This window comes from Urocitellus parryii, chromosome 6 (assembly GCF_045843805.1).
Source record: "Urocitellus parryii isolate mUroPar1 chromosome 6, mUroPar1.hap1, whole genome shotgun sequence".
In the NCBI taxonomy this organism is placed as follows: Eukaryota; Metazoa; Chordata; class Mammalia; order Rodentia; family Sciuridae; genus Urocitellus; species Urocitellus parryii.
In genome coordinates, this window is record NC_135536.1 from 191568359 (window position 1) to 191593904 (window position 25546).

The window sequence follows — 25546 nt, forward strand, 5'->3', positions numbered from 1 at the left end:
CAGAGCCACCCCACCCTGGTAGAGCTGTTTTGGTTGACGCGGGGATGAGGGTGGCTAAGGACCCTGCCCACGTGGCTTTGCTCAGTCCTACACCCGACCAAAGCTGACCACGGGGAGCGTGCAGTGTGGCTGTCCTCCAGAGCAGGCTCTGCGGACGCCAGGGCCACAGTGGGTCACTTGGTGTTTCCTGGAAGAGGAGTTTCCCGGGGCCCCTGCAGGCCTTCTCAGGGCCTTCGAGGTGGGCGGAGTGGGCAGTGATTTCAAAGGCCCTGTGGTGACAGCGCCCTGAGGTCTGTGCCTGAAGATTTTCAGGGCCACTTTAGGCAATGCCCTGAAGGCCAGGCCCTGGTACAGACAGAAACTTGGGCTCACAGCAGAGAAGTGACACGCGCACCGTTACCAGCTAGTGGGTGACCGAGTTGGGAACTGGAACCTGGGGTCCCTGATGCTGGTTTCCCTGCTACAGATCGGTCTCAAAACCACGACTTGATTTATGGCCCAGAGAGGGAGGAACTTGGATTTGAAATGCGAACTGATAGGTCTGAGACCTGATGGTGGGTCAACCCTCCCTTTCCATCTCTGCAGCCTGACCTCAGAGGCTCTGAGGGTCGGAGTCCTTTAGACCCGAGCAACACCCCATCTGTTCCAGCCAATGAGAAATGTTCTGTGGGATGGAGAGAATGGAGCATCCAGGGAGAAGCTCCTGGTGACCTTGGTCTCAGGAGGACAGCTGAGGACAGGTCAGAGGAGCCTGGGATTGAAGTGCAGGAGGGCAGGCCACTCCAGAGGTCCACTTCTTAGGAGTCTATGTCAGGGTCAGACCCTATTTCAGAATTATGAAGTGGAACTTGTGGGTATTCCAGTGAATCTTAGCTATTAATGGAGGACTAAAGGGATTTTTTTGGTCTTATTTTGCAAACTTTAAAACATTCCCACTGGCGTACACGCTGGCAGTTAGTAAGAGCGTCCGACACGTGTGGCTTGGTGGCTCCATGCAGAAGCTTGAAGGCCTCTTGGTTTTGTCACAAGGTGGAAATAAAGGTCCTTTGGACACCCTAACACTGGGGGTAATGAGGCCCAGGAGGCGTCTGGGTAGGAGGAACGGGGGGGGGGGGGGGCTTTCTTGCATAGTACGGGGCGGTGCCAAATTGGAGTGTGTGTTTTGGCTGGGCTCTGGCACTGAAGGAGCCCGTGGGGCTGTGCTCCCACCTCTGCCCTTCTCCCCTGGGCACTGAGAAGGCAGAGGAGGGAGGAACTGGCTTCATTGCAGGTGCTTAACTAAGTCCTCTGCTAATGCCAGCTCCTCACAGCCCTAAGCTCAGTGGGAAAGAATACGCAGATCAGTTTAAGGGTTTCTGTCCTACAGGAGGAATCGGGACACAGGGGCACAAATCTTGGCCTTGGCAACTCCAAGACTGCAAGAGTATTCAGGCCTCCTTTGAAATAAAGGTGTGCATGTGCTCAGTCACCGACCTGACCATCCAACATGCATCCTCCACCCACCACTACAGATTCCCAGATCAATGGGATATCAAACGTCCGGTGTTCTAGAGACATGCTGTCAATGAGAGTGTCTTGGATTTATTTTAAATAAATTAGCAAGGTATGAGGCAGCGAGCCCTGATGTCCCGGCCTTGGAGTCAGGAGACTGGAAACGGAGCCTCGTCCTCGTCCTGTTCCATGATCTTGGGGAAGCGCCTTCACGTTCTCTGAGATGGAAGGGATGTTCTAGCCAATCTTCAAGACCTTGGTCAGCTCTTTAGTGATGCCATTCTACACGTCTGTCAAGTGCTGTTGTTCCAGGTGGTCTTGAGACTCTGTAAGAAAATGAAACTTAAGACATTGCCCACCAAGACCTCCCCGGTGGCATCTGTGTGGCTGCTGCCATGTCCGTGGCAGAGGGTCTCCTGGAGATAACTGCTTGTCTCATACGATATGTGACGGTAAAAACGATGACAGCCAACGTTTATCAGCACCTTCTGTGTCATGCTCTTTATGTGATCTCCACGTCCCCACTTTGCAAGTGAGGACCCTAAGGTCTAGGGCAGCAGAGGCTCCGAGTTAGGGCTGGAGGTGGAGCTGGGATTTGAACTGGGTTGTAACTCCAGTCCTGTTACTGAGGCTCACCCCCCACGTAATATCAGGGCATCTCTGTGGTTCAAGGACCCATTCCTCACTGACCTCATAAGTCGTGACCATGGCTGGGAATGGCCTCTTCCCCAAGTGTACGTTGACTTGAGCTCATCATGGGTAGAAGGAGGAGCTGTGAGAACTCTCAGCTGCTGGCCAGCATGTGTGCCACGTGGTTCCAGAGACTGGGAATAAGGGAGGTGAAGTCCCAGGGCACGTTCGTGACGTGTGGCTCTCCTGATTGCCACTTCAATATTCTTTCTCCTACGTCAACCCTCTGAAAAAGGAACGCATCTTTGCAAAGGGGTGTTTTTGAGAGGTGGGAGGTGCTCTTCTTCAAAGTCCCCAGAGGAGAAGCAGTGACGGCAGTGAGGAGCATGGTTAGAAACAGAACTAACATAGCGTGCCACTGGCCTCGTGCATTGAGAGGCCGGTCACAATGTCCTCATCAGGATGGACAAGAAAGCAAAGGAAAAGCTCTACGTCCTAATGAGCTGCGGTCATGTCCAAGCAACACGTGGCCCTTCAAATACTGTTTTAATTCATAATCCACCAGATTCAGTTTTCAGGGGGGGAAAAAAAGGGGCCATTTATGTTTATTGTACAAGGGGATTGATTCTGGTTTACCGCGCCCGTGACTGATTGCTTTTCTTCCTCCAGCATCCCAGTGACCGCGTCCCTCCCGCCCCTCGAGTGGCCACTCTCCAATCAGTCGGGCTCCTATGAGCTGCGGATTGAGGTGCAGCCCAAGCCACATCACCGGGCCCACTATGAGACGGAGGGCAGCCGAGGGGCCGTCAAAGCCCCCACAGGAGGCCACCCTGTGGTTCAGGTATGGACTCACTTTCTCCTGCCTTTGCCTCCCGCGTGTGTCCCAGGTGGTTCGCTTCTGCCGAGCCGCTGCTGTGGCTGTGAGGCTGGCCGACATTCGGGTCTCAGCCCCTTGCTCTCGTGAGGGGTGAGAAACTTGAGGTTGGATCGCTGTCAGACGCTCGGCCGGCCCGCAGGGGCGAGGGGAAGCCTTCCTGAGCTAGACGGCGATAAAGGAGATCCTCTGGCCGGGGAGAAGTCTTCCCTTTTTCTTCTGAGTGAGAAGCAGGTAGAGCTTTGGCGAGGTTGGTGTTGGCAGACGGTTCCTGGTGTCGTCATCTTGGGTATCAGATGTGAGTCTATCAAGGAAAAATGATTTATGCTTGAAAAATACACACAGAAAAGGAAGAATTAAAACGACATTCTCTAAAGTGACGGTGACTAGTGTCTTGATGGCTTGCCTGTTGTCTTCTTTCCTATTCACAACCTCCGGGACTGTGTATCCACATGCTTGATGCTGGAGCGAACCTGTAGTTTGTAAGGATTTAAGAACTTTACAACCACGAGAGCATTTCCCCTTTTTTTTTCCTAATTAGTATCCTTTATGTCTGTGGTTTTCAATCTGATTTTTTTTTCCCCTCAAGTAAGTATAGACCTGTTTTCTTTTTCCTCCAAAAGAATTAGAGTTGAAATAGTCTTAATTATATAGTCTGGTTAACCAGGGGACTACCACTGGTGCCCACCAACCAGCTGAGTTAACCAGAATCTTCGAAACATTTAAATTAATGCCACTATTTTTTTTTTAATTTGCCTTAAAGTGGAAATATTCTGTGACAGGAAGTTGGTTCTTTATGTACAGTGTGGAGAGCACCCTGAGAGCTGTTCTTAAAACACACAGGTTCTCGAGCCTGCAGAGCTGCTTAATGAGAATCTGTAACAAGAGTCAGGTGCAGCGGCGCTCGCCTGTAATCCCGGCAGCTTGGGAGGCTGAGACAGGAGGATCGTGAGTTCCAAGTCAGCCTCAGCAAAAGCAAGGTGCTGAGCAACTCAGTGAGACCTTGTCTCTAAATAAATACAAAATAGGGCTGGGGATGTGGCTCAGTGGTCAAATACTCCTGAGTTCAATCCCCAGTATCCCCTCCCCTCCCCCGCAAAAAAAAGGAAAGAAATAAAGAAACTGTAATCAGAATAGAGCCCAGACAGACAGACAGATGACAGAAGTCCCCAGACTCAGAATCTTCATAGACTCCTGGAGTGTGTGCCCTGGCTAAGGACTTGTGTGACAGTGAGAAGAACTTACAGACCCTGGCAGCTGCTCTTCCTAAGTCTGATGCTGCCGCGTCTTGGAGGCTGATCCCGGGCCTGGATGTCCTTCCTCACAGGAGTCTGTCTTTCCTCGTGTTTGCGAGTTGGTGGGTGGACTCTCTCCTTGGGGATACCAACACAGAGCAGAGTTGTAGACTTGTATCAGCTGGTTTACTCCGTGTTCAGGTGGCCGTGGGGCAGGCCCCTGGCTTCTAGCCGAGTAGGGACTCAGCTCTGCACTTTCCTCCGTGGGTCTCGGCGAGGGCTGGCTCTTGCGCACTTTGGTCCTTTGCGTAGTTTTTGTGGCGGGAAGGCTAGCTTGCTTCAGAGCCTCCCGACCACTGGTGATCTAGCGGGGACCCCTGGTCCTGCAGGCTGCTCTGGCATGTGTATTCGGGCCAACGCTTCTGTGGCAACACTGAAAGAACCTCATTCAGGGCAGATCAGGGGAAGGGGAATATCTGAGAGGTTCCTGGAGGTCACATAGAACCAGAGCGGGAGATCTGGTCAAGAGGGCCCGCTGTGGGCAGTGGGGCCCAGGGTCTGTTGGCTCAGCCAATCCGTTGGACAAGCGGCTGCTTCCCAGAAGTACTTGTGGAGCACACACTGTGTTTGTCCCTTATACGGTCTTGCTGCTGAAGGAAGAAAAAGAAGTTGTGGTCTCCCATGGAGCTCTTGGTCTGAATAATTCTGCAAATGGTAGGGTTATGAGCTGCAGCAGGTGGCATGAAGAAAAAGTGCATGGAGCTTTGGGCACGTAAAACAGAGGCATTCATGCAATGGAGGGAAGAACATCAGTTAAGAGTCTCTGGGGAAGAGACCGGGCTGTGGATGCATGTGGCAGCAGCATGTGCAAATGCCCAGGGGCAGAGGGAAATAGACCACACCAGAGGAACTTGAGGATTCCAGTGTCACTGGAGCATAAAGGGCCAGAGGGGAGGGAAGAGAAGTGGCAAGGGGCAGAGCAGGCAAGGCCAGGGCCATGGAGGAGACCAGGAGAGACACATGGTCTGATTCAGGCTCTGAAGACCCGCTTCAACTGCTTCACAGGGATGAGCGCTGGGAGGCTCTTCCCAAGGCTCCAGGCTGTGTGCTAGGCTCGTCCACTGATGGTGCTACAAATGTTTGTTGAGCACCTACTATGGACCGGATGCAGTGCTAGATTCTGGGGATTGGTGTGAACAAGCTCGAGAGCGCTTTTATCTTTATTTTTTCTCGAGAAGTTGGGGAGTAGCCCTGGGCCTCCCACGTGCTGGGCAAGTGCTGTCCCACTGAGCTGCACCCTAGCTCCCGGAAATTCTCACCCTCATGAGCCACAAGATGATAAGAAGTCCTCAGAGAGCAGTCACCATGCGCGAGGCTGTCTTCTGAGTGCGGTGCCTGTGTCGACTTACCCCGTCCTCACTGGAGCCGCCCCAGCAGGCCCTGGTTAGACAGGGTGGGTGGGCAGCTTGTCCCTGGTCGGAGGGGCGGGAGCGTGGCTCACAGCTTCCTGACCACCCCGACTCCCCGCAGGCAGCCCCCCGACGTCTGACCGGTGTGCAGACAGCAGGTGGAAAATAGCCCCTGCCCTTTGGCAGCCCTCCATCCCTGCAGTTTCACAGCTGCCCACTTCTAGCTGGCCACCAGCCCTCGGGGGCCCAAGTCCTGCTTCTCAGGGAGAGTCCGTTGGCAGCATGCCAGCCACCGGCCCAGGGCGCAGGGCAGGGGCGGTTGGGCCGGTGCCCCGTGGCTCTGTCGCTCTGCTGGGAGTAACCAGGGCCGGGTTTCAGCAGGGCTTTTGCACCATACGTCGGGGACTGGGGCCATGGAACGTTCTAGAGAAGGGAACGGGCTGGGTGCACAGTTCAAAAGATGGCCGCCCTCTGCATGTGAAGTTCGTGGTCTCCCAAGGACTCGTCTCCCTCCTGGCCTATACCTTTGGAAACCCGTGCTGTGCTCTAAAAATCTGTAGTCGTATCTTCAAAGCCCACCCTCTCGGTCCTCGAGGGGCAGCGTAGCCCCGAGTGTCCCTTGCTGGTGCTTCTGTGGCGGCTGTCTGGGGCTCCCCGCGCTCGGGATCCTCCCCGCTGTGCTGTGGGGCAGTGGCCTCTTCTCCCTTTTATCTGTCACGTTGTAGAACTTCACTTTTTTTTTTTTCCCCTTCACATGCTTAGTGGTTTTAAGCTCCTCTTTATATAAGAAGGAAACGAGCTGAGACCGTGTCATTCTTTCTCTCTCTAAACATGAAATTGAAAATGTTCCCCATGGGCCGCGCCCGGCTGTTTTTTCCCCCCCTTTTTCCCAGCACCCCTTGGTCTGGGATGGAAGTTTGATCAAAAACCTTCAATGCTCTTAGCTCTCATGACTCCGTCAGGGTGAGTGTGGAGGACCTGCCGTGTGGCCGGCACTGTGAGGTGGACAGAGCCCCTGCCCTGGCGGAGCCCAGGGGCTGCTGTGCAGGTGCACCAGGGTGCCTGGGTGTCGCTGAGCCTGGGGTGCTTCAGGGAGGCCCGAGACTGGGTGAAAGTGACCTGGAGTGGGTTTGCTGGCCGACGCCTGGGCTCAAGGGAAGATGCGACAGCTGATTAGGGGCCCATCCGGTGGATTCACAACTTGGGATGACCGCCTCAACAAGACCCGTCAAGAGATGATGCTTGGAAGACCTACTTTCAAGGGACGCTGGTCTCGCTGAGGAGGTGACTCGCCAGCTGGGACCTGGCGCAGGTGATCCAGCCCACAGAGAGAGATGAATGGTGTCCCCCCTGCCTCTTTGTCCACCTGTGTCTTTGGGTGGAGAGTGGCCTGCACAGCACAGCGCAAGCAAAGGCCCTGAGGCAGGGAAGAGCTGTGCCTGGGGAACGGCAGGGCCTGTCCTTGCAGTGCAGACCAGAGGTGGTGGTTGGCGGGCTCCGCTGCACCCTAGGCCCGGGCCCCCTGCTCCATCACTGGAGGGCTCAAGGACTTTGTACACCTTCAGCGGCAGGCGACCTCAGTCTAGAGACAGGGGACTGAGGAGAGAGCCACAGAAGACACTGGGTAAACAGGCTCACAACCCGGCAGGCTCCGGGGTACTGGGCGATGAAAGGAAGTGACCAAATTGGCCACGTGGGGGGCAATGGGGAGCGGTGGGGAGCAGGGCATATCAGTATATGCCTCATCTCAAGGGGGTGGTGCTGTTCAGTCCCCTTGGGCTGTGCTCCAAATACCCTCAAGTTCATGTCCAAGAAATGTGCTACTTCAAGGTTTTCCAGATAGAAAGGGAGGTACGAGACAGGTTCAATTTGTAGGACTTTTAAGCAATATCCAGTCCGGGAAGGTCCACTCTCGAAGTTCCTCTTGTACAGCTGTCAATCTCATGAGCTAGAAGGAGCCTGGAGTTCTTTCTGGGGAGCCTGGGGTTCCTACTTCCCTGGCCTGATGGGTCTGTAGGTACCAAATGCGAAAGGGAACCTGGATTCGCCTCCAAAGAGCCTTCTTGTTCGTGCTCCAGGACGGGGCGTGGTCAGTGGGGCTCTGGTAGACAGACTTTCATTCAGAGCCCTCTGCAGGGTCGGGCTGCGAATGTCCCACAGCTCTTCAGCTTCTGGGATGTGATAATAGCCCAGCGGAGGGCGGCCTGGGTCACCCCATTGTCACCCCATCCTTTCCGGCCACCTCCAAGCCCCGTAAGCACAGTCTGCAGGCAGAGGGTGGTCTGTTGGTCTTCCTCCGTCCTTCTCCTGGCCTCTCCCACTCTGGGGCGTTTGCCCTGAGGGAGTGAGAGGGACGGTCCTTTCAGGCAGCAAACAGTGCGAGTTCGACACCCTGAGCTCTGGCACTGACCTCCGGGATGATGCTCAACTCTGAACAGATGCTGAGATTGTGGAGGACCTGCCTCTCTCTCCGGGCAGCAGCGGTGCGTGGTGCCGGGTGAGGAGTGGCCGCACACCTGTCCAGGCTACTGCCTCCCAGCAGCCTGGGAAAGTCGCCTGGCGTAAAATGGACTTCGGGACGCCCAGGCCCCTCCTGTGGACTCCAGCTTTTGTACGACCCACGGGCCACTTGAGGCGCCATCTGGGAAGGGGCAGAGGCGAGCTCACAGGCCTTTTTCTTCCCAAGGCGAAGCTGGACCTTGGGGAGCGTCCTGCACAGGCTGCTGGCCGGGCTCGTTGGCTTCTGTTGGATGAAACTTTGTGCTTGGGGCGCTTGCCCCCCCTTCCTTTCAGGACACGCGACAGGAAGCAGGTCCTGCTGAGGCTGGTCTGTCTTGGTCAGCTCTGAGCTGGCCTCTGCACAGCTTCCCTGGGCCTTTCTGGAAGGCAGGAACCAGGAGTGAGCTGGGACCCAGGGGCTCCATCTTTGACAGGGGAACAGGGGAAGGGGTGTCCTGAGAAGGTCCCGGTCCATCACCCATTCAGCCCTTTATTCAGAGTCTTTGCTGAGCACCTACTGTGTACCAGGGGCGCGTGGGGAGCAGACGGAGTCCCTGTCCCGTGGAGCGGCTGCTCTGGCCAGTGGGAGGAAAAGGAAACCTCTGAGACATCAGAGAATCCAATATGGTTGGAGGGGGAGAAGTCCCATGGAAGAAGCTACGGGGGCAGAAGAGGGAGTGGCCAGAGAGGCCTCCCTGAGGAGGTGACATCCCCAGAGGGAGGAGAGGGAGTAAAAGAACTAAGGAACCTGGCAGAGGGACTCCAGGCTTGGGGACCACCAGCGCCCAGCTGGTGCAGTCTGGAGTGGTCTGGCCACGTGGGACAGGGGCGCAGGGGGAGACTGGACTTGCACACTTAGGGGACCGTGCCCGTGAGGGAGGTTTCAGCAGGACCCTCTGGCGGCCTGCTGAGGACAACAGACTCCAGGAGGAAGTGGAGACAGGAGGTGGCCCAGGGGTCCAGGCTAGGGGGACAGCTGCTGGGCTGGGTGGGAGTCACGAGAAGTGCTTGGATTCAGAGGACAGTTTGCAAGTTGGCCTGGCCGCGGCCTCTGAGCCTCGCTGGGAGCAAGAGGGTTCTCATCGAACCGTGACCGAGTGACCTCGGGAAAGGCTGGGTCCCTGTGACGAGTTACCCTGCCGTCTCTACTGAGACTCCTCCTGCTTCCACACGGAGGAGGTGACTCGAGCCGGCCTTTCACCGAAAGTCAAGGACGGACGAGGCTTAGCAGGGCAGGCGGGGGCCATGGGATTTTGGAGGCCCCCTAAGTGGGGGGCATTTGTTCCCCACATCCTCATCATCCTCTCCTCTTACCAGTCCCTTGGTCAGAACCCTGGTGGTTGAGTTAAGATGCGTTGGAGCCCTGCACGGGCTCCAGCCCAGCGTGCTGTTCCCGGGGCGGGCAGGCGGAGGAGAGGTGTCCAGTGGGCAGCGGCGCAGGCGCGGGTGCTGACGGAGGGGCCGCGCATGCGCAGGCAGATGATGCCCCCCCTCCTCTGCCCGTCAGCACGCCCCCAGGTGAGGCGCTGGAGCTTTGCAGCCACGTGGGAACGTGGCGAGGGAGTGAACCTCTGCGAAGCTCCTCCTCCTGATGGAGGCGGAAAGCCGAAAGCTTCCAGAATTTTGGTGCAACAGTTGTTCCCAAAGAGAGACCGAGTCCGAGCCTGGTCATGTTCCTGGCAGCCAGTGAGAACGTGCAGGAAACACCATCTGTCCCACAGACGAGCCTTGGGCGCTGCCCAGTGCAGGGCGGCGTGTCACAAGGACAGGAGCGCGCCCCTCGGGGTGACCTAGTTGTCTTCCCAGCGATGACAGGCAGAGTGGGCGGTAGGGTTACTGCGCTCATCTTACAGACGAGGAAACTGGGGCACGGAGCAGCTAGGCAGCTTGCCTTGCTGTCACCCCTGTCCCCCAGCTGGCGGTGACAGCGCTTGATTTGGGCGTAGGCTTCTGGAGGCAGCGCCCACCCTGAGCCGGTCTGGCCACATCAGGGAAATGCAGGGAGATGGCAGGGAGCGCCCTGGGGCTCAGGACGGCCTGGGGGCTGCAGCTCTGCAGTGAGGAGGAGGAGGAGGAGCCCCTCTCTCAGATTGCTTTGCCAGGAGTGGTGGGTGCTGAACCCAGGTGCCCCAGGGATCTTGGGAGCTGAGCAGTCCCAGGCCAAGGTAGTTCTGCTGAGGGAGGTGGCCGAATGGCGAAGCTCAGCCCGAGCCTGTGACGCTGTTTCTGGCTTTGCCGACCCAGTCTGGCCGGGGGCCAGCTCTCCCGAGGTCCTTTGTTCACATGCTTGGGTGTTGCCTGTGAGGCTGATTCCATCCCGTGACCCCACGGGAGTCGGGTTCTGACTCTTCCCCTTTACAGGTGGGTGGAGAGGCTCAGGGAAGTGACCTGCCCTGGGTCAGGTGGCAGTGGGCAGTACAGCCCGGTGATGGCTTTTAGCTCCTGGGCCGTCTCCTTCCCACTCACCCCCGCTATCCCTTTGTGCCTCTGCTTGTCCCCTGCCACCCTGCATGCAGCCTGGGCACAGAGCTGGGACACAGGAGTGCATGTGGGGCCTCAGTAAGGAGCTGAGCCGGGTGGGGCTTCAGGATGGTTCCTCCGCAGCAGCTTAGAGAAGCACTTGGTGCCCTGCACCTCGGGTGGTGGACCCGGAGCCGGGACTTGGCTACCTTGGCTCCCACCATCTTCATGCAGGACCTCGATGCAGCCTGAGGGGCAGGAGGCAGGGCTTGCTGTGGATCTCCAAGCACCTGTTAGTTGCAATGTGCCATAAGAGAGAGGGGACTGTGACCATGCCTGGGGGCCCTCCAGAGGTCCCTTGACATCTTGCCCTGAGCTGGGTACAGATGGCTGCTGTGTGTGAGGCACTCCGGAGCCCCCCGCTGGCCCCGCTGCCTCCCGGTGCCCTGCAGGCTTGGTGGGCGTGGCCATGGCCTCTGGACCATGCAGCACTTTCTAATCTGGTTGCAGGAGACTCCAGAGGCTAGACCTGGACCGTGGGGGATGGGCAGGGAGGTGGCAGCCATGGCCCAGGTGGATGTTGGAGCTCCTCATTTGGAGCCTCCTTGAAGGCCAAGGCTTGGTGGCAGTCCCTGGCAGCAATCACGTCTCTTTATTGATCTTTCTCTGTGACCAGCACGTCACATACATGGAACGGCGCAGGCCCCCATGCTGTCCCTGCTTTGTGAAAGAGGAAACCAGGCTTAGAGGTGTTGAGTGACTTCCCCAAGGAGCACGTTGTCACCTGTGACTGAGCTGGTCCTGTGTGCCAGCTTTGGAAGGTGACAGGGCCTTTTGTGCACAGTGGAGCCCAAAGCCTCCTCCGCATGAGGCCAGCCCGGTGCCCGGAGCCGCCCACGGCCTGCAGTGCTGTTGTTGACCCCATTTACAGACGAGGGAGCTTCGGCTCCGAGGACCCAAGTGGCTGTGCCTGGTCACACTGCTCTTCAGGGGGGTGACATGGAAGCCAGCCTCGTGGGGTCTGCAGAGGTGCAGTTAGAACAGTGAAGGCTGAGACGTCCCCGGGCCAGGACACACCTGTTTCTTATTTTTCTTTCCTCTGAACCATCCTGAGAGGATTTTTTTAAAAGGGAGCTTTTGTCTCGGGTGTGAGGGTTGATGTCACGCCCCGCTCCAGCCAGGAAGGATGAGGGCGAGGCCGTGCCAGGCCTGTGTTAGCACTGTCTTCTCTGGAGGGTGTCCTGTGACGACAGCCTTGTCCCCGCACACGCTGCCCTGACGTGGGGCTGGTGAGCATCCGGGCCCACAGGTGAGGAACAGCCTCCGGAGGCCCGAGGATGTGCAGCTCCAGCAGGAGGGAGCTGTTTCAAAGCCCATCTTGGGGGCACCTTGGCTGAGCCATTTGCATGTGCTGGAGGGTCCCCAAGTCCTGTGCTCGGGGGAGCCGATTCGGAGCACTAGCATGGGTTTGCAAATGTGCACAGACACCAACTCACGTAAGTTACATACACTTTAGATATAAACAGACGTGAGTACATATAATACGTACGCACGCTCCTGTGTGCCTGTGTTCCCTGGATTCTTATTCGGATTCTTACTTTTTCTTGTTGAACACAGGAGAAATGAACAGGGAACCAACCGTGTACCTGTGCTGGCCAGATTCCTTTAGCCTGCGTTTCCCGACGCTCAGCACCAGGCCCCTGCCCTCCTGTTGAGACTGACAAACAGGGTATTTAGATGACCCGGGGTGGGAGCCGCCTTTACCAAGTCAGGTTGGGCACTGCCTTAAGTGCTGTCCACGTGTGAGTGGGTCTAGTCCTCCTGACGTTCCTAGGCAATGCTTGGAGGCACAGAAAGGTCAGGTCACTAGCCTGAGGCCAACAGGAAGTGGGTGAACCATGAGCTGTCCCTGAGTGGCCTCGCTCAGAAGTTCGCACTCTTACCTTCTTAGGCCGCAAACAAGAACCAGACTCTAATGACCCTGAGATGACGTTCCAGATGCAGGGGCTCTCAGTGTTACCTTAAGTGTTTTGACATATTCATGAAATGAATCCCGTCCATGTCAGCTGGTGGTGTCCCCTGCACCTGGCGTCCTTCTCCCCTGTGTTTGGTGCAGTGGCCACCTAGGGGCAGGTGCACTGTCCCGACCCTGGTCTGCTGTTGATGCTCCCGGGTGACCCCAGCAATGCCCATGTGACCTGCTCTGGCCTCTGCGGGCTGAGTTCCCTCGCACAGGTGGGGACAGTCCGACCTGAGTGCCGACGGTGGTGGCACCTGCCCACCTTCCTTGACCTCAGCCCAGGTCGTCCTCACCCCAGGGAGTGTGACGTGGACAAGGGGAAGGTGTCCACCTGGGCCTGGGTGGGGGTGGGGGTGCGAGACCAGCCCGTGGGTGCGGGGTGCCCTGGTTCTCTCCATTGGTTAATTCTGGGGAGGTGCAGGTGGGCCTGGAGGTGTGAGGGGCTTGGCTCCCAGGTCTCCCCTGGCACCTGGGCGGCTGCCCCTTCCTGGTCCCCGGGGCGCTGGCTTCTTGCTGCTCTGGCCGACGCAGCCTGGGGCACCTCTGTCAGGGGATGTGTGTAAACCCTGGGGCTCACCTGGTGACCCTGAGTGACGTGAAGCAGGCCTCCGAGCGCTCTTGCTCTCCCACGTCCCCCCACCTGTCCTTCCTCTGCCTGTCGGACAGAGCCCTGAAGAGAATTTTGAATGTGGTGAAGGGAGTAAGAAGTGTCATTTTATTAGGAAAAACATGTTGGAGGAGCGGGAGCAGCCAGTGTAAAGGGCCTGGCAGGAGCTTGCTGGGTGTCCATCTTGAGCATCGCCACGGCAGAGGAAGGAGCTAGCTGGGCCTGACACAGGGGTTGGGTGTGGACACTGAGTGTGGTTTCTGGTTTCCACGTGAGCTTTGCTTGGACATCTCTGGGCCTTTTTGTAAGACCATAGAGTACAGCCAGGGGACCTTGGTGGCCCAGGGAACGCTGTGTGTGTCGCTGGGTGCAGCTGCTTGGGTTGTGCCGTACCTTGCAGATCATGTGGGTGCCAGTCTCCCTTGGGTACTTATTGAGATGCTGTTCTGACACGTACCTGCTAAAGGGACAGAGGAAGTGGTCTCTCTTGCTCATCTGCACAGATGTGCTAGACAAGCCAGCAGCGGCCGGGAGGTATCATTGCTTAAAAGAGAGAGAGGAAAAAAATCTGCTTTTGAGTGTCTTTAGGTTGGGGACAGAGCCCTCAGTCTCTACAGTGGCTGTTCTGCTCATTGACATGACCTGCCTGATCCCTTTTTAAATTTTTGAGACAGAGTCTCACTGAGTTTCTTATGACCTCCCCAAGTGGCTGAGACTGGCCTTGAACTTGCCATCCTTCTGCCTCAGCCTCCGAGTTGCTGGGATCACAGGTCTGTGCCACCATGAGGGCTCTTCCCTTTGTTTTGGGTGGGTTCCCTGCTCTCGAGTCCCCTAACCAGCCCGACTGCTCAGGATGGCGGGGTGGGGTTGGGGGGCATCGCGGGCTTCCTCCTCTGCCCACACCTTGCTGTGCAGCCTCAGCCTCTGTGCTCTTCCTCTCTGAGCTGTGGGAGCCTCTGCGCCTCTTGAGGTGAGTCTGTGTGCTCCTGGCCCCTGCTCGCTGGACACTGTGACCTGGAATCCCTGGTGGAGGTGCCTGCGTCCAGCTCTGGTCACCTGAGGACCTGAGGTGGGAGTTCCGGCCTCTCTTCAGTGTGAACTGCCTTCACTGTGGTAGCTACAGGCTGCTCTTTTAGGGCATTTGAACTTGAACTTGAAGCTTTCTGTTTCTTTTCCCTTTTAAGACGGTGATGGAGCCGGAAGGGGACTTAGGAATGGGTTGAGCGCTGTTGTGCCTGACTCCCGTCTCCCCTCCCAGGTCCTCAGCTCCCACGGGCCACGCCTTTTGCTGTGCCCCGGTTGCCTCATCCCGTGGGAACTGCCGCCACCTGGCAGATGACCGCGCAGAGGCTCAGAGAGGTGGTGTGCTGTCGGGATGCAGCCCAGCCCGAGAGCCGGGATGGGGTGGTGGCGAGCAGGAGTTGGAGGGAAGTGTCACTGGGCAGGTGTGACAGCTGGGGACACCCAGGTCCCAGCTTGCACCAGCGCGTGCTGCCCACGCAGCCCTGCCCGGCGGGTCCTGTTATCTTACGAATGAGGAAGTGGAGCCCCGAATATTTCAAAATGGCCAGCAGGAGGATTTAGAATGTTCCTCACACAAAGAAGTGACCAGTGTCCGAGGTGCAGGAGATGCCAGGGACCCTGTTCTCCGCGTGGCCCAGACGGTCCCCTGGGGGGCCCCGTTCCCCGGCCTCTGGCTGGCGGGGCCCTGGGAGTCGGGTGCTGGGTGTGCTGACAGGCGGTGGCTTTCCTGTGCGGAGGGAAGCTGAGGAAGGAAGTGAGAATGATTCACGGGGACCCGGGGGCCGGGCTCCGCGCCTGAGCTTGCCCCGCGCCCGTCTCTGGGGTCAGAGTGACCAGGGCTTGCCCGGGGCCAGCCGGGGGCGTGACTGGATGGAACAGGCGCAAGCTGGCGTTTTAATGAAGAAGAAGAAGAAGAAGAAACCCTCTTCTTTTTCACTTTCCTTTTTTAATCTAGAAGCCTGCTGTGGGTGTTCCCCTGTGGTTTCCCTGTCAAAGAGACCATTGTGGCCGGCGAGCTCCCTGGGGGCTCCGCTCTGCGTGCGTCTAACTTTAACTCTGAACCAGAGCTTTGGGGTTGGGCGAGGTGGGGGTCCTGGGCCGGCCCTGAACAGGCGCCAGGCTTGTTCACCATGCCCGGGGAGCCCCCGGGTCCCCAGCTCCTTCCTGTCCCGGCCGGTGGGGCCGAGCCCCTCTGGGAGGCTGAGGCGGAGGGGCGAGCACCCAGCACGAGCACCCAGCATGAGCACCTGGCACGAGCACCCAGCCCAGGCACAGTTGCGGAGGCAGGTCTTCAGTGCAGCTCAGGCTTCCACGAGGAACCTCAGGGTGGGGTCCTGGGGGAGAGTGTCGAACAAACGGGGGACCCTGGCAGGCCGGCCCCAGGGCACCCCACGTGCCTCTTCACAGAGGCCCTTCCCCCGCTCTGCTTGGGTGTTTTGGGGAGGCTTCCGGAGGTTCTGGCCGGGCAGCAGACGGGGAGACCCGGTGCCCCCACACTGGGGGCCGGGGCTGCCCACGCCGGGGGACCGCCGCCCTCTTCTTGGGCAGACACAGCCTGGGAAGCGCATCAGCAGAGAGAAGCTGGGCTTTTGGAGAGCTGTGACTTGTGGGGGGCCGGGTGTGAGTGCTGCTGGGGGCAGCCCCCGCCCCTCTCCAGCCTGGCCGCGGGCCATGTTTCTCAGTTCTCTCTGGAACCCATCTGCACACCCAGCTGAGCTGCCGAGAACAGCGTGGCTGGGACCACCCCCCTGCCCCAGGGGCCTCCTATCTTGGAGGCCAGGTCTGGCAGCACTTCATAGAGTCGGTCAATACACCTTTATCACACGTCAGCTGTGTACCCTGAGAAGGGAGAGGTATGAGGTCAGTTCTTGCCTTCAGGGAACTCTTCAGCGACTAGAAACTCAGACAGGAATAATTGAGTTTGGGGGGGGGGAGGGGGCGTGCAGATTAACAAAGAAGTTAATAGAAAGGGGTCAGAGTCAGATGGCCTGGATTCATATCCTGACCACTGTCTTGGCTGTGTGACGTTGGGCAGATTGCTTTACCTCTCTGTGCTTGTAAAGTGGGATGACAGCACTCTACAAAAAAGAGGTGATGGTGGCCGCAGGTTAAACTGTGTGTTCAGTACGCTCGCAGCCGTCCTGACTGTTGAGATAAGAGCAGAGCAGAGGGGGAGAGGTCATCGTGGCGGGAGCAGTGAGCGCCTGGGGCCCCTGCTCACCCTGCCTTAGGGAATCTGCTTCCCAGAGGGGAGGACAGATGAGAGCATTCTGGGTCCATGTGCCTGAGGCTTGGGTCTGTCCACCGGAGGGTCTTGGTCTGCACAGGGCAACATGGGTCACGACACTGAAAAGGTACATCTGTCCTTCAGGGTCGGGTTTCCAGCTGGTGGTGGCCGTCAGAAGAGCTGCCACACGGGCCCCTTCCTCCTCTGGACCAGCCCTGGGCTCTCCAGGCTGCCCAGGCCGGCCAGGCCCTGTCCACTCCTTAGCAGCCTCACCTGTGCCTCGAGCACAAGGGCCAGCCTGGGCAGGGCTTGGCGCTTGCTCTTGGAGACGCTGACTTGAATGTCCAGGTGTCTGGGCGGAGGCCTGGGTCTAATAGAAGGTCCTCCCAGTGCAAGGCTGGCCCCCTCCTGCTGAGTGGGGTCTGTGCTGACCCCAGGGGAAAAGGAGGGGCTGAAGGAGATCCCGGAGCAGCGGCCCCTGCTGCGGGTCGACCGGGCCCTGGGGTTGGCTTGGGCTCCGACCCCGCAGCCCGGAGCAGAGATGCTCCTTCTTGGCTCCAGACTCAGACGGTCGCAGAATCCAGGGCCCTGAGCTTAGACGGGGAGCAGGTGGGTTTCCCAGGTCCTTCTGGGGCTGTCGTAGTAGAAACGAGGGCCGTGGACTCAGTGGCCTTCCTGCAGTCAGTGAAGGGAAGCCATCAGGACCCAGCAGGCCCACCCCAGGTAGGACAGACCGTGCTGCCCGGCCGCAGCTTCGTCTCCTGCCCTTCCCCCTGCCCCTGTCCCTTTCTCTGTCTGTTTTGTGAGGTGCTGGAATTGAACCCAGGGTGGGTGCTCGGCACCACCCCAGCCCCACCCCCAGCCCTTTTTATTTTCGATTTTGAGATAGGGTCTTGCAAAGTGGCTGAGTCTGGCCTTGAACTTGCCATCCTCCTGCCTCAGCCTCCCCAGTGGCTGGAATCGCAGGTGTCACCCCTGTGCTCAGCGTCTGGTTTTGTTTTGTCTGAATGTTGAGGGCCCCTCTGCTCCTGTCGGGGATTCTGGTCCCAGAGGGTTTTGCCCGAACTGCACGGTGCCTCCCGAGTAACTGGGTAACATTTGGGGGCTGTGCTGGCTGGTTCCCACGTGTGGCCACCTCAGAGGCGGTGAATGCACCCATCTGTGGTCACATCTGGGACAGCGTGTGGCCATCCTTTTCATAGCCACCGGAGGACTTCTGAGTCTGGGCCCAGTGTTGGGGTCTCCCAGTCCCTGGGGAGAGGGTTTCCCGATGTCCCTTTTCCCCAGAGGGTGACCCTGCCCTGGTGGCTCCCCGACCTGTCCCTCCCTCCCACTTGTCCTGGGGTTCCAGCCCCTGTGCCCTCGCAGGTCCGAAGGCGGCGGCTGAGGAAAGTCTTGGGGTCCAGAGGAGGACGGGGCCGGGGCTTCCCCAGGATGAGGTGAGAGCCGAGGCCTCGCGCTTGCCCACCTGAAAGGAAGAGGGAGATTCAGAGACGCGAGCGGCAGGCGCAGCCCGGGCACAGCGGCAGGGGACACTGGGCTGGCTCTCCAGTGACCGCACTTGGGTGCTTCGGAGCCCCATGCCTGGATGCTCACGTCTGCTCTCTGAGCGGCTGGGTGCCTGGTGGACGGCCGCTCTGTGGGGGCTCGGGCGGCCCCCGGGGTCTGCAGGAGGGTTGAGTTGGCGGCGTGTCTGCTGGGCGCCTGGGCGTGCCGGGCCCGTTCTCGGGTCTCCAGGGGCACGACCCTGTCCCTCCCTCACCTCGTACCTGGATGGGTGCCCGATATGTCCCCTGGTATGAACAGGGGCCCGCGGGCGAGCCTGGTGTTCCTCAGCGTGGCGGATCTGGGTCGGTGGTGCAGGAGGGACCCGGACGCCAAGGTCACGGCCGCCTGCTCTGGGTGGCGCTTGGCTGAGTGTGTGCCTCCGGGAGAGTGGGTGAGCGTCCTGCCTGGGGCCTGAGCTGGGGCCAGCAGGGTGGAGGGACTTGTCCCCTGGACCCTGTCCTGCCTTTCAGGGAAGTGGCCCAGCCAGATTTCCCGGTGACTGTGGCACCGGGCCAGGTTGCCACCACCTTAGAGCTTCAGACAGTGTCGCTGGCTCCGTCCAGGCCCAGGTCAGTGGGACGCATGCCCGGGGTGGACAGATGCCCAGGCAGCAAGGGATCCTCTCCTCCCGAGGACAGGAGGGCCTCCGTGTCCCCCTGGGGTGAGCTGGACTGCCTGCACCCCGAGCTGTTTCCCGCCCTCTTTCTATACCCACAGCTTCCCAGGGGGAATAGCAAGCTTTGGAGCAATGAGGAGGAGCGAGAGCCTTTATTGAGCACTTACTGTGTGCCACGCTGGTCCTCAGAGCCACACACACGGGTGGGCTTGGGTGTGGGCAAGCACACGGGGTCCAAGTGACCTCCTGGCCTCAGCAGCCCCTGAGTTGCGTAGTTAGGGCTTGACCAGGGCAGTGGACCCCCAGCCCCTGGCCTGAGTCCTTGGGGGTCTCTTCTGGTTCCTGGTGGCAGAGCCAGGCGCAGGTGGGTCCAGTGACTCCGCAGCTGCCCTGTGGCTCCGAGGCCTGGGCTGGGAGGCCGCCGTGGTGCCCCCGACCCCGGCCCCAGGCTGCAGCTGCGTGGGCACACAGGGACACATCGAGGACAGGGGCCCAGGGCCACATGAAAGGAGCACGCCCCGCCTTGACGGGCAGCGGTCGGCCACTTGGAGGCAGTTGAAAGGCGATTCCGTGAGGGGCGCTTCGTCACCTCCTGCTAGGGGCACTTCCTCCCCTCGCTGGTGGGATCCTTGAACTTCTTCCAAATGGCCGGGCCGGCGGGCGGCTCCCACGGGCCTGGGGGTGACAGAGAGGGCCCTGGGGCGGCGCAACCCCTTTGAACTGTCCACGGCTGCTGCCTCTTATCTTGGCGCAGTGGCCCTGGGCCGGAAAGGGAAGCGGGAGGAGAGGGCTTCTCCGGGCTGTTGTGTGTGGTTCTCGTTAAACGGGCCACGGGGCGTTGTTGTCTCTTTTCAGCGAAGGGATGATGGATGGCCCTTGGCAGCGCGGTCGCTCGCCACACGCGATGGCACAGGCACGCACACGCTCGCCTGCCCGCTGTGGCTGCTCTTCCCAGCTCCCTCCCAGGAGCCGCCCCGAGTCTCCCAGGGCCTGGTGCAGCCCCAGGCCCTGCACTATGCCCGCTCTCAGGCCGTGAGATCCCTGGCCCTGGCAGGCGGGGGACGCATGTGATGGGCTTGGAGGGGCAGCCTGGTGCCTGGGGGGGGCCTCGCAGCGCGGGGCCTGGTGTCCTCTGGCCTGGGGCGTGAGTGTGGGGTTGCGGGGCGCTCCTGGGATCTGGGCCCGGGACAGGAGCAGCGGTGACATGCAGCAGGGCAGGAGGGGCAGGGCGTAGGCCCGGGGCTCGGGAGGGTGTGGGTCTGGTGGGTGGGCAAGGCGGGGGCCAGAGCGGCCTGGGCAGCAGGGCTGTGGGAACAGAAGTGCCCTGAGCCATGTGCACGGAGGCCACACGTGCCCTGGCCCTGGGGAGCGTCTGCTGGCTCCTGAGAGCGGTGGCTGAGTGTCCCCTGCATTTCCCGCAGTCTGTGTTCCGGAGGTTTTTAATGTCTGTGGCATCTGCTTGTCGGGACCCCTGGGCGGTGGCGGCTCTTCCCAGCCCCATGCCAGTGACATCACACTGGGGCTGCAAGCCACGCCATGAAATGGGCAGCACGCATGCCAGGCTTTTCCCTGGTACCCATCACCATGGGGCCTGGCAGGCACAGCCACGCAGGGAGACTCGGGGACACGGGCAGGCACAGCCACGCAGGGAAGGCAGAGACTGTCCCGGGGGCTACATGAGCAATCGCCACTTTTAGTTCTGAAAACTACATCAGAATGTGGCCCCGGGTGGTTTTCTGGGTCCCTCTCTGGGTTCTGGGCCTCTCCTGGGCCCACGGCAGGGGGCGTCTCTGCAGTCGTGTCCCCTGGACCCTCACAAGTCCTGGCGCGGCGGCCGAGCACCTGCCGTGTGGGCGCTGGCTGGTGGGTCTCTCTAGCAGCCTGAGGATGATGACCTTTGGGCTTTGGGGACAGCGGCTTCTCACCTGGGGCTCCGACGTGTCCTACCCTTGTCTGACACCTTCTCTGGTGGACTTTCATGCCAGGCCATGCCCTGCCAGCCGGGGCTCCCTGGGCAGGAGGGCCTGCCCCATAACTTTGTGTTAATCAGCATTTAAAAAAAATTTTCTTATAGTTTGGATGGACAACGCGCCTCTCTTTGATTTATTTATCTTTATGTGGGGCTGAGGATGGAGCCCAGGGCCTCGCATGTGCCAGGCAAGCGCTCTGCCACCGAGCCCAGCCCCTCCATCAGCATTTTGAACACTGATAACTACCTCAGTGGCACCTTTGTGTGATGGTGTCATTTATGCACACCTTTGACTTTGCACCTGGGAGTCCTGATTTCCTCCTTAGGTGGTGACGTGGAGCTTCTTTTGAGATAAATTTCTGCAAGTAAGGACAGGAATTAAATGTTAAGGGTCTTGTAACTAACAGTTCAGTAAAAGACCAGGACTGCAGCCGGAGAGCGGCTGGTGACCGTGGTTGGTGGGTGTCCTTTCCTCCTGCTTCAGAGACCACAGTTGTCAAGAAAGTGGGTCTCGGGGGCCGACCTGCAGGGTTGGAGTCCTGCCAGCTCTCTTCCTGGCTGTGTGATCTTGAGCAAATTGCCTACCCTCTCTGTGTCCCGTCTTCTCCTGTACGAAGTAACAGGACCCGGGCTCTGGGGATGGAAGACCGCTGCTGTCCTCGTCATTGCTGTGATCCCGAGTGTCCCTCTGCTGTGCACATCTCCCCTGGAGTGGCTTCTCTGGGTAAACAGGCTTGACAAGTATTTGTTGCCTTGAATTGTAGATGTTTAGGAAGCTGCCAGGCCTGGCACCTCCGAACCAGGAAATAGCAATTCGGAAACCAGACAGAGAGCAAGCAGCAGTTTTATTTCTAGCGACACTGTGGTGGCCCCGTGTGTGTCAGACAGTCTCCCCCCCCCTCCTGGGAGTTGAGTGGCAGGGCGGAGGCTGGTGCAATCACGCCGGGTGTTCCTGAGCTCGCGGGTCCCTGGGCCTCTCCTCTGGGTTGGTGTCTTCCAGACGTGCTCAGCGCCCGCTTCTCAAGAGTCACTTTTCGTGAGGGTTTTGTACGCAGCTGGGGAGACCCAGAGTGCTGCCGCTTGCCCTGGGTGGTGTAGGGGAGGCTCCCCACGGCACCAGCATCTTATTCCCAGTGCAGTGCAGAGGAGGAGGGCACGTCGGTATGGAGGACGGGATATGACGGTGATGGCACGGTGGGACTCTTGGGCTGGGTTTGGTTGCATCTTGCAGAAAACCCCCAATAGCAGTTGCTTAAACAACCAAGAATTTGTTTCCTTCTTTCTTTCTTTTGGATACTGGAGTTTTCTTTGGTACCCAGGAGCACTTTACTGTTGAGTCGCACCCCCAGCCCTTTTTATTTTTCGAGGCAGGGTCTTGCCAAGTTGCTTAGGCTGGCCTCTAACTTGTGATCCTCCTGCCTCAGCCTCCTGAATTGCTGGGAACCCAGGCACACACCACCACGCCTGCCAAGAATTTATTTTCCTATGAAGTACGTCTAGAGATGGCTAGTCCAAAGTGCGAGGAAGTCACCAGGAATCCAGGTTCCCTCTGTCTTCCTGTTCAAGGTCATCTCGTGGTCCAAAAATTGCCAGAATGATGGTCCTCATGTACCCATTCCAACCAGTTAAATTTCAAGGAGGAAGGGGGACAGGGCAAAGGGGCCCACTGCCCAGCTCAGCTTGGGTCAGGAACCTTCCTGTAGTTCCTCATGCAGTTCTGCTTCTGTCTCATCAGCCACATCTAGTAATGTGGCCGCGTGCAGAGAAGGCCGAGTATAGACTCCTGGCTGGGCTCGCGGCCACCTGAGATGAACCCGATCCTATTTCCGAGGAAGGGAGAATGGATAATGGATGAGAGCAGCGATCCCCACAGATAGCCTTAAAGACACGGCAGCACGGTTTCCCCCGGGCTAAGGTGGGGAGGGGAGTCCTTCATTCATCATCTGGATCTCCGCAGCCTGTGGTCTGCAGAGGGGACCCTCGGACTTAGCAGGGTGGCGGGGCTTGGGACAGGTCCAGAGGGCGGGAGCCGGGTAACTCCCTGGGGCAGGCAGCCCTGGGGCCTTTGCTGTCCACCTGTGAGAGCTTCTTCTTGGAGGCGGAGACTCCTCCTGCAAGCCCAGCCCCCGCCCCGCCCCACCTCCGCCCTGCCCCGCCCCCTGCAGCTCCAGCACCCGCCCCGCCCCCTGCAGCTCCAGCACCCGCCCCGCCCCCTGCAGCTCCAGCACCCGCCCCGCCCCTGCAGCTCCAGCACCTGCCCCGCCCCCTGCAGCTCCAGCACCTGCCCCGCCCCCTGCAGCTCCAGCACCTGCCCCGCCCCCTGCAGCTCCAGCACCTGCCACTTGGGCGGCTCCTGGTCGGCTTCTCCACAGTTGGTGAGGAATGAGTGGGTGGGACCGTGGCTTCCTCCTCTGCGGAGCCCCGAGGCCTCTGGCTTCTCTGGATTTCGTAGATGGAGCACAGAGCTGGGAGCCCCGGGCGTGAGGCCCCGAGGTCCCACAGGCGGGTGCTCACGGTGCTGAGCCAGGTGCTGCTGCCGCTGTTTTTAGGGGGCCTTTCCTTATGATAGAGTCATATGTGGTCATTGTGGGCTGCGTGGATTGATTACTTATTGACTCCCGTGAAGGAGTCCAGTGGAGGAGACCAATGACAGACCCCCAAGAGGTTGAACTGTACCCAGGCTCATTTTCTGTGATGGAGCATCTTGGGGGAAGGAATAGGTGACAGAGAGAAAGTGGGGGCTGGTTCTGTTGTGCTGGGCCCTCCGGAACAGCCTTTCCAGGGAAGGGTCTGTCGAGGTTGCTGTTTGAACGATGGTGAGGAACCAGGCGGGTGGGATTCCAGGCCAGAGCACTGCAGGGGGAGGGAGCTGCAGGTGCAAAGGCCCTGTGGCGGGGAGCTTGGCCTTCAGGGCGCAGCTACCATGCCTGTGTGGCTGCCTGCAGTGAGCCGCAGGGGACAGCAGCAGACAGTGGACAGGGCAGCACGGGCTACGGGGCCGCAGAGCATGGAGTGAGTTTCATTCTTCACACGCCGGGCGGCCATGGCGGGGTTAAGTTGGGGAGCAGCAGGATCTCCTCTGCTTCCTGCAGCCCCTGCTGGCTGCTTGTGGAGAGGGTTAGGATGGGGCGAGGGGGGGCAGAGAGAGGAGCAGGTGTGGGTGCCGCGGCCCAGGGAGGGCTGGTGGCAGCGGGCTCAGGGGAGGAGGAGCGGTGAGGATGGAGTCGGGGAGTCCTTTGGAGGCGCAGTCGGCGCTCCTGATGGACAGGAGACCCTGGGCGCAGGCACTCTGCAGAAAGCCGCTCCCTGCTCCCATGAGCTGTGCTGAAGAGTGGGTCCCACTGGGGAGATTTTGTCCCCGAGATGACACTCGGCAGTGTCTGTGGACACGTTGTCACAGTTGGGCAGAGCTGGTTGCTGGCGTCTAGTGGGTCAAGAGACCAGGGTGCTGCCACATGGCCGCCCAGGGTGGGCCAGGCCAGGCCCCCACAGAGACTCAGCAAAGACCCCAGCGCAGTCCCCAGCGGCCACCCGTACGGCTGGGGTTGAGGGGTCCTGACTGATGGTTCCTTAGTCCCGTGTCTTAAGTAAACCGAGCGTCAGTGGTGATCCCAGATGTTCCCAGCTGTGTGGCTTCTCTGTGTCCCCACGGTTCCTGTGCTGGGACCTCATCCCCAATGCAGTGGTACTGAGAACTGGGACTTCGAGGAGGTGGTCAGGCCACGGGGGCTCTGCCCTCTGCGTGGACCAGCGCTGGCCTCCCTGGCGTGGCTGGGCCCGGGGCGTGGGCTCCTGAGCTGGAGGGGTGGCCTCGCTCCTGTGAGGGGTCCCGTCTGGGGCGCTCTGTGGGAGCCGCGCAGCTGGACAAGCTGTCATTCATCTGGAGTTGCCAGCCCCCCCACCCACGCACAGGGCTGTGTGTTAATTATCTGAAGATCAGCTTCCCCGGTCCCCTCCCCGGGTCCCCTCCCTGGGTCGAGGCGCTGAGCTTTGAATGGGCGTCTGAGGAGCCTGGATGGGCTGGGAGCTGCCTTCCCTGCGGAGGTGAGTCAGGCTGCCGGGCCTCCACCGCGCCGAAGGGCCAGGTCTGCACAAGAACAGGCTCCTTGTTCCCGGGTGATGCGATGTGTTGATCTGCCAACCGTCCTCTCCCGTCAGGTCGAGACAGGGCCGCCGCCGTCTAGCCGAGCTCAGTGGGTGCGTTACGCACAGAGCCTCCCACCCACCCTTTGAAACCCAAGAAATCGGATCTCAAAATCCCAAAATAGAGTGCGGAAAGGTACACATCACGTCTGCCCTCTCCCCTCTCGCCCCCCTCGTGGCAGGAGTGACTCAGAATTCTTGGTCTGGCTCCAGAGACCTGCGCAGGGTGGCGCTGGCGCTGGCGCTGTGCGGGGAGGGCGCACCTTCCCAGCTGGTCTCCTGCGCATCCTGAGGAATCCTTTCCAGCTCTGGCCGCCGTGGGAGTGGAGCGGCAGAGCGTGTGCCTCGTCCGGACGTCCCCGTCTCGGGTGGACGTTTACGTGAAGCGCGACTGCAGTTTCCCAGGGGCCTCTGTCTGGGTGCCAGACGGGCTGCCCTGGGCCTGGCCCGGTAGGATCTGTCCACAGGCGGCCACGCAGGGGACGGTCAGGGCCAGGCGATGGCAGGGGTCCCATGTGCACGCTCCTTCCCTCCTCAGCGGTCCCCGGGTCTGGTGCTCTCCCCTTCCTGCTCCCAGGGAGATGCCACAGACAGTGGGGACCTTGTTCCGCGGTGTCGGGGTGGTGCTGAGTGCCACCGGGGAACTGCTTTGGTGCTCTCCTTGTCCCGTCCTGTCTGGTCTCGGGGTGAACACGTGGGCAGCAGGGACATTGCTTGTCCTTTGCTGTCACCTTGCAGTCCCCATAGCATTGCCAAGTTGCTGTCCCCTCCACTCAGTCTCAGGATTGTGAACTC

At 59.6% G+C, this 25546-nt stretch overlaps 1 protein-coding gene across 1 annotated transcript in view; it reads left to right on the forward strand.

Annotated features, from left to right (window-relative positions):
- Nfatc2 (nuclear factor of activated T cells 2) overlaps positions 1 to 25546 on the forward strand; it is a 113671-nt gene that overhangs the window by 19354 nt on the left and 68771 nt on the right. Inside the window, exon 3 of the mRNA XM_026390988.2 lies at positions 2791 to 2962. Coding sequence (XP_026246773.1) covers positions 2791 to 2962 — 172 coding nt within the window. The remainder of the gene's footprint in view (positions 1 to 2790; positions 2963 to 25546) is intronic.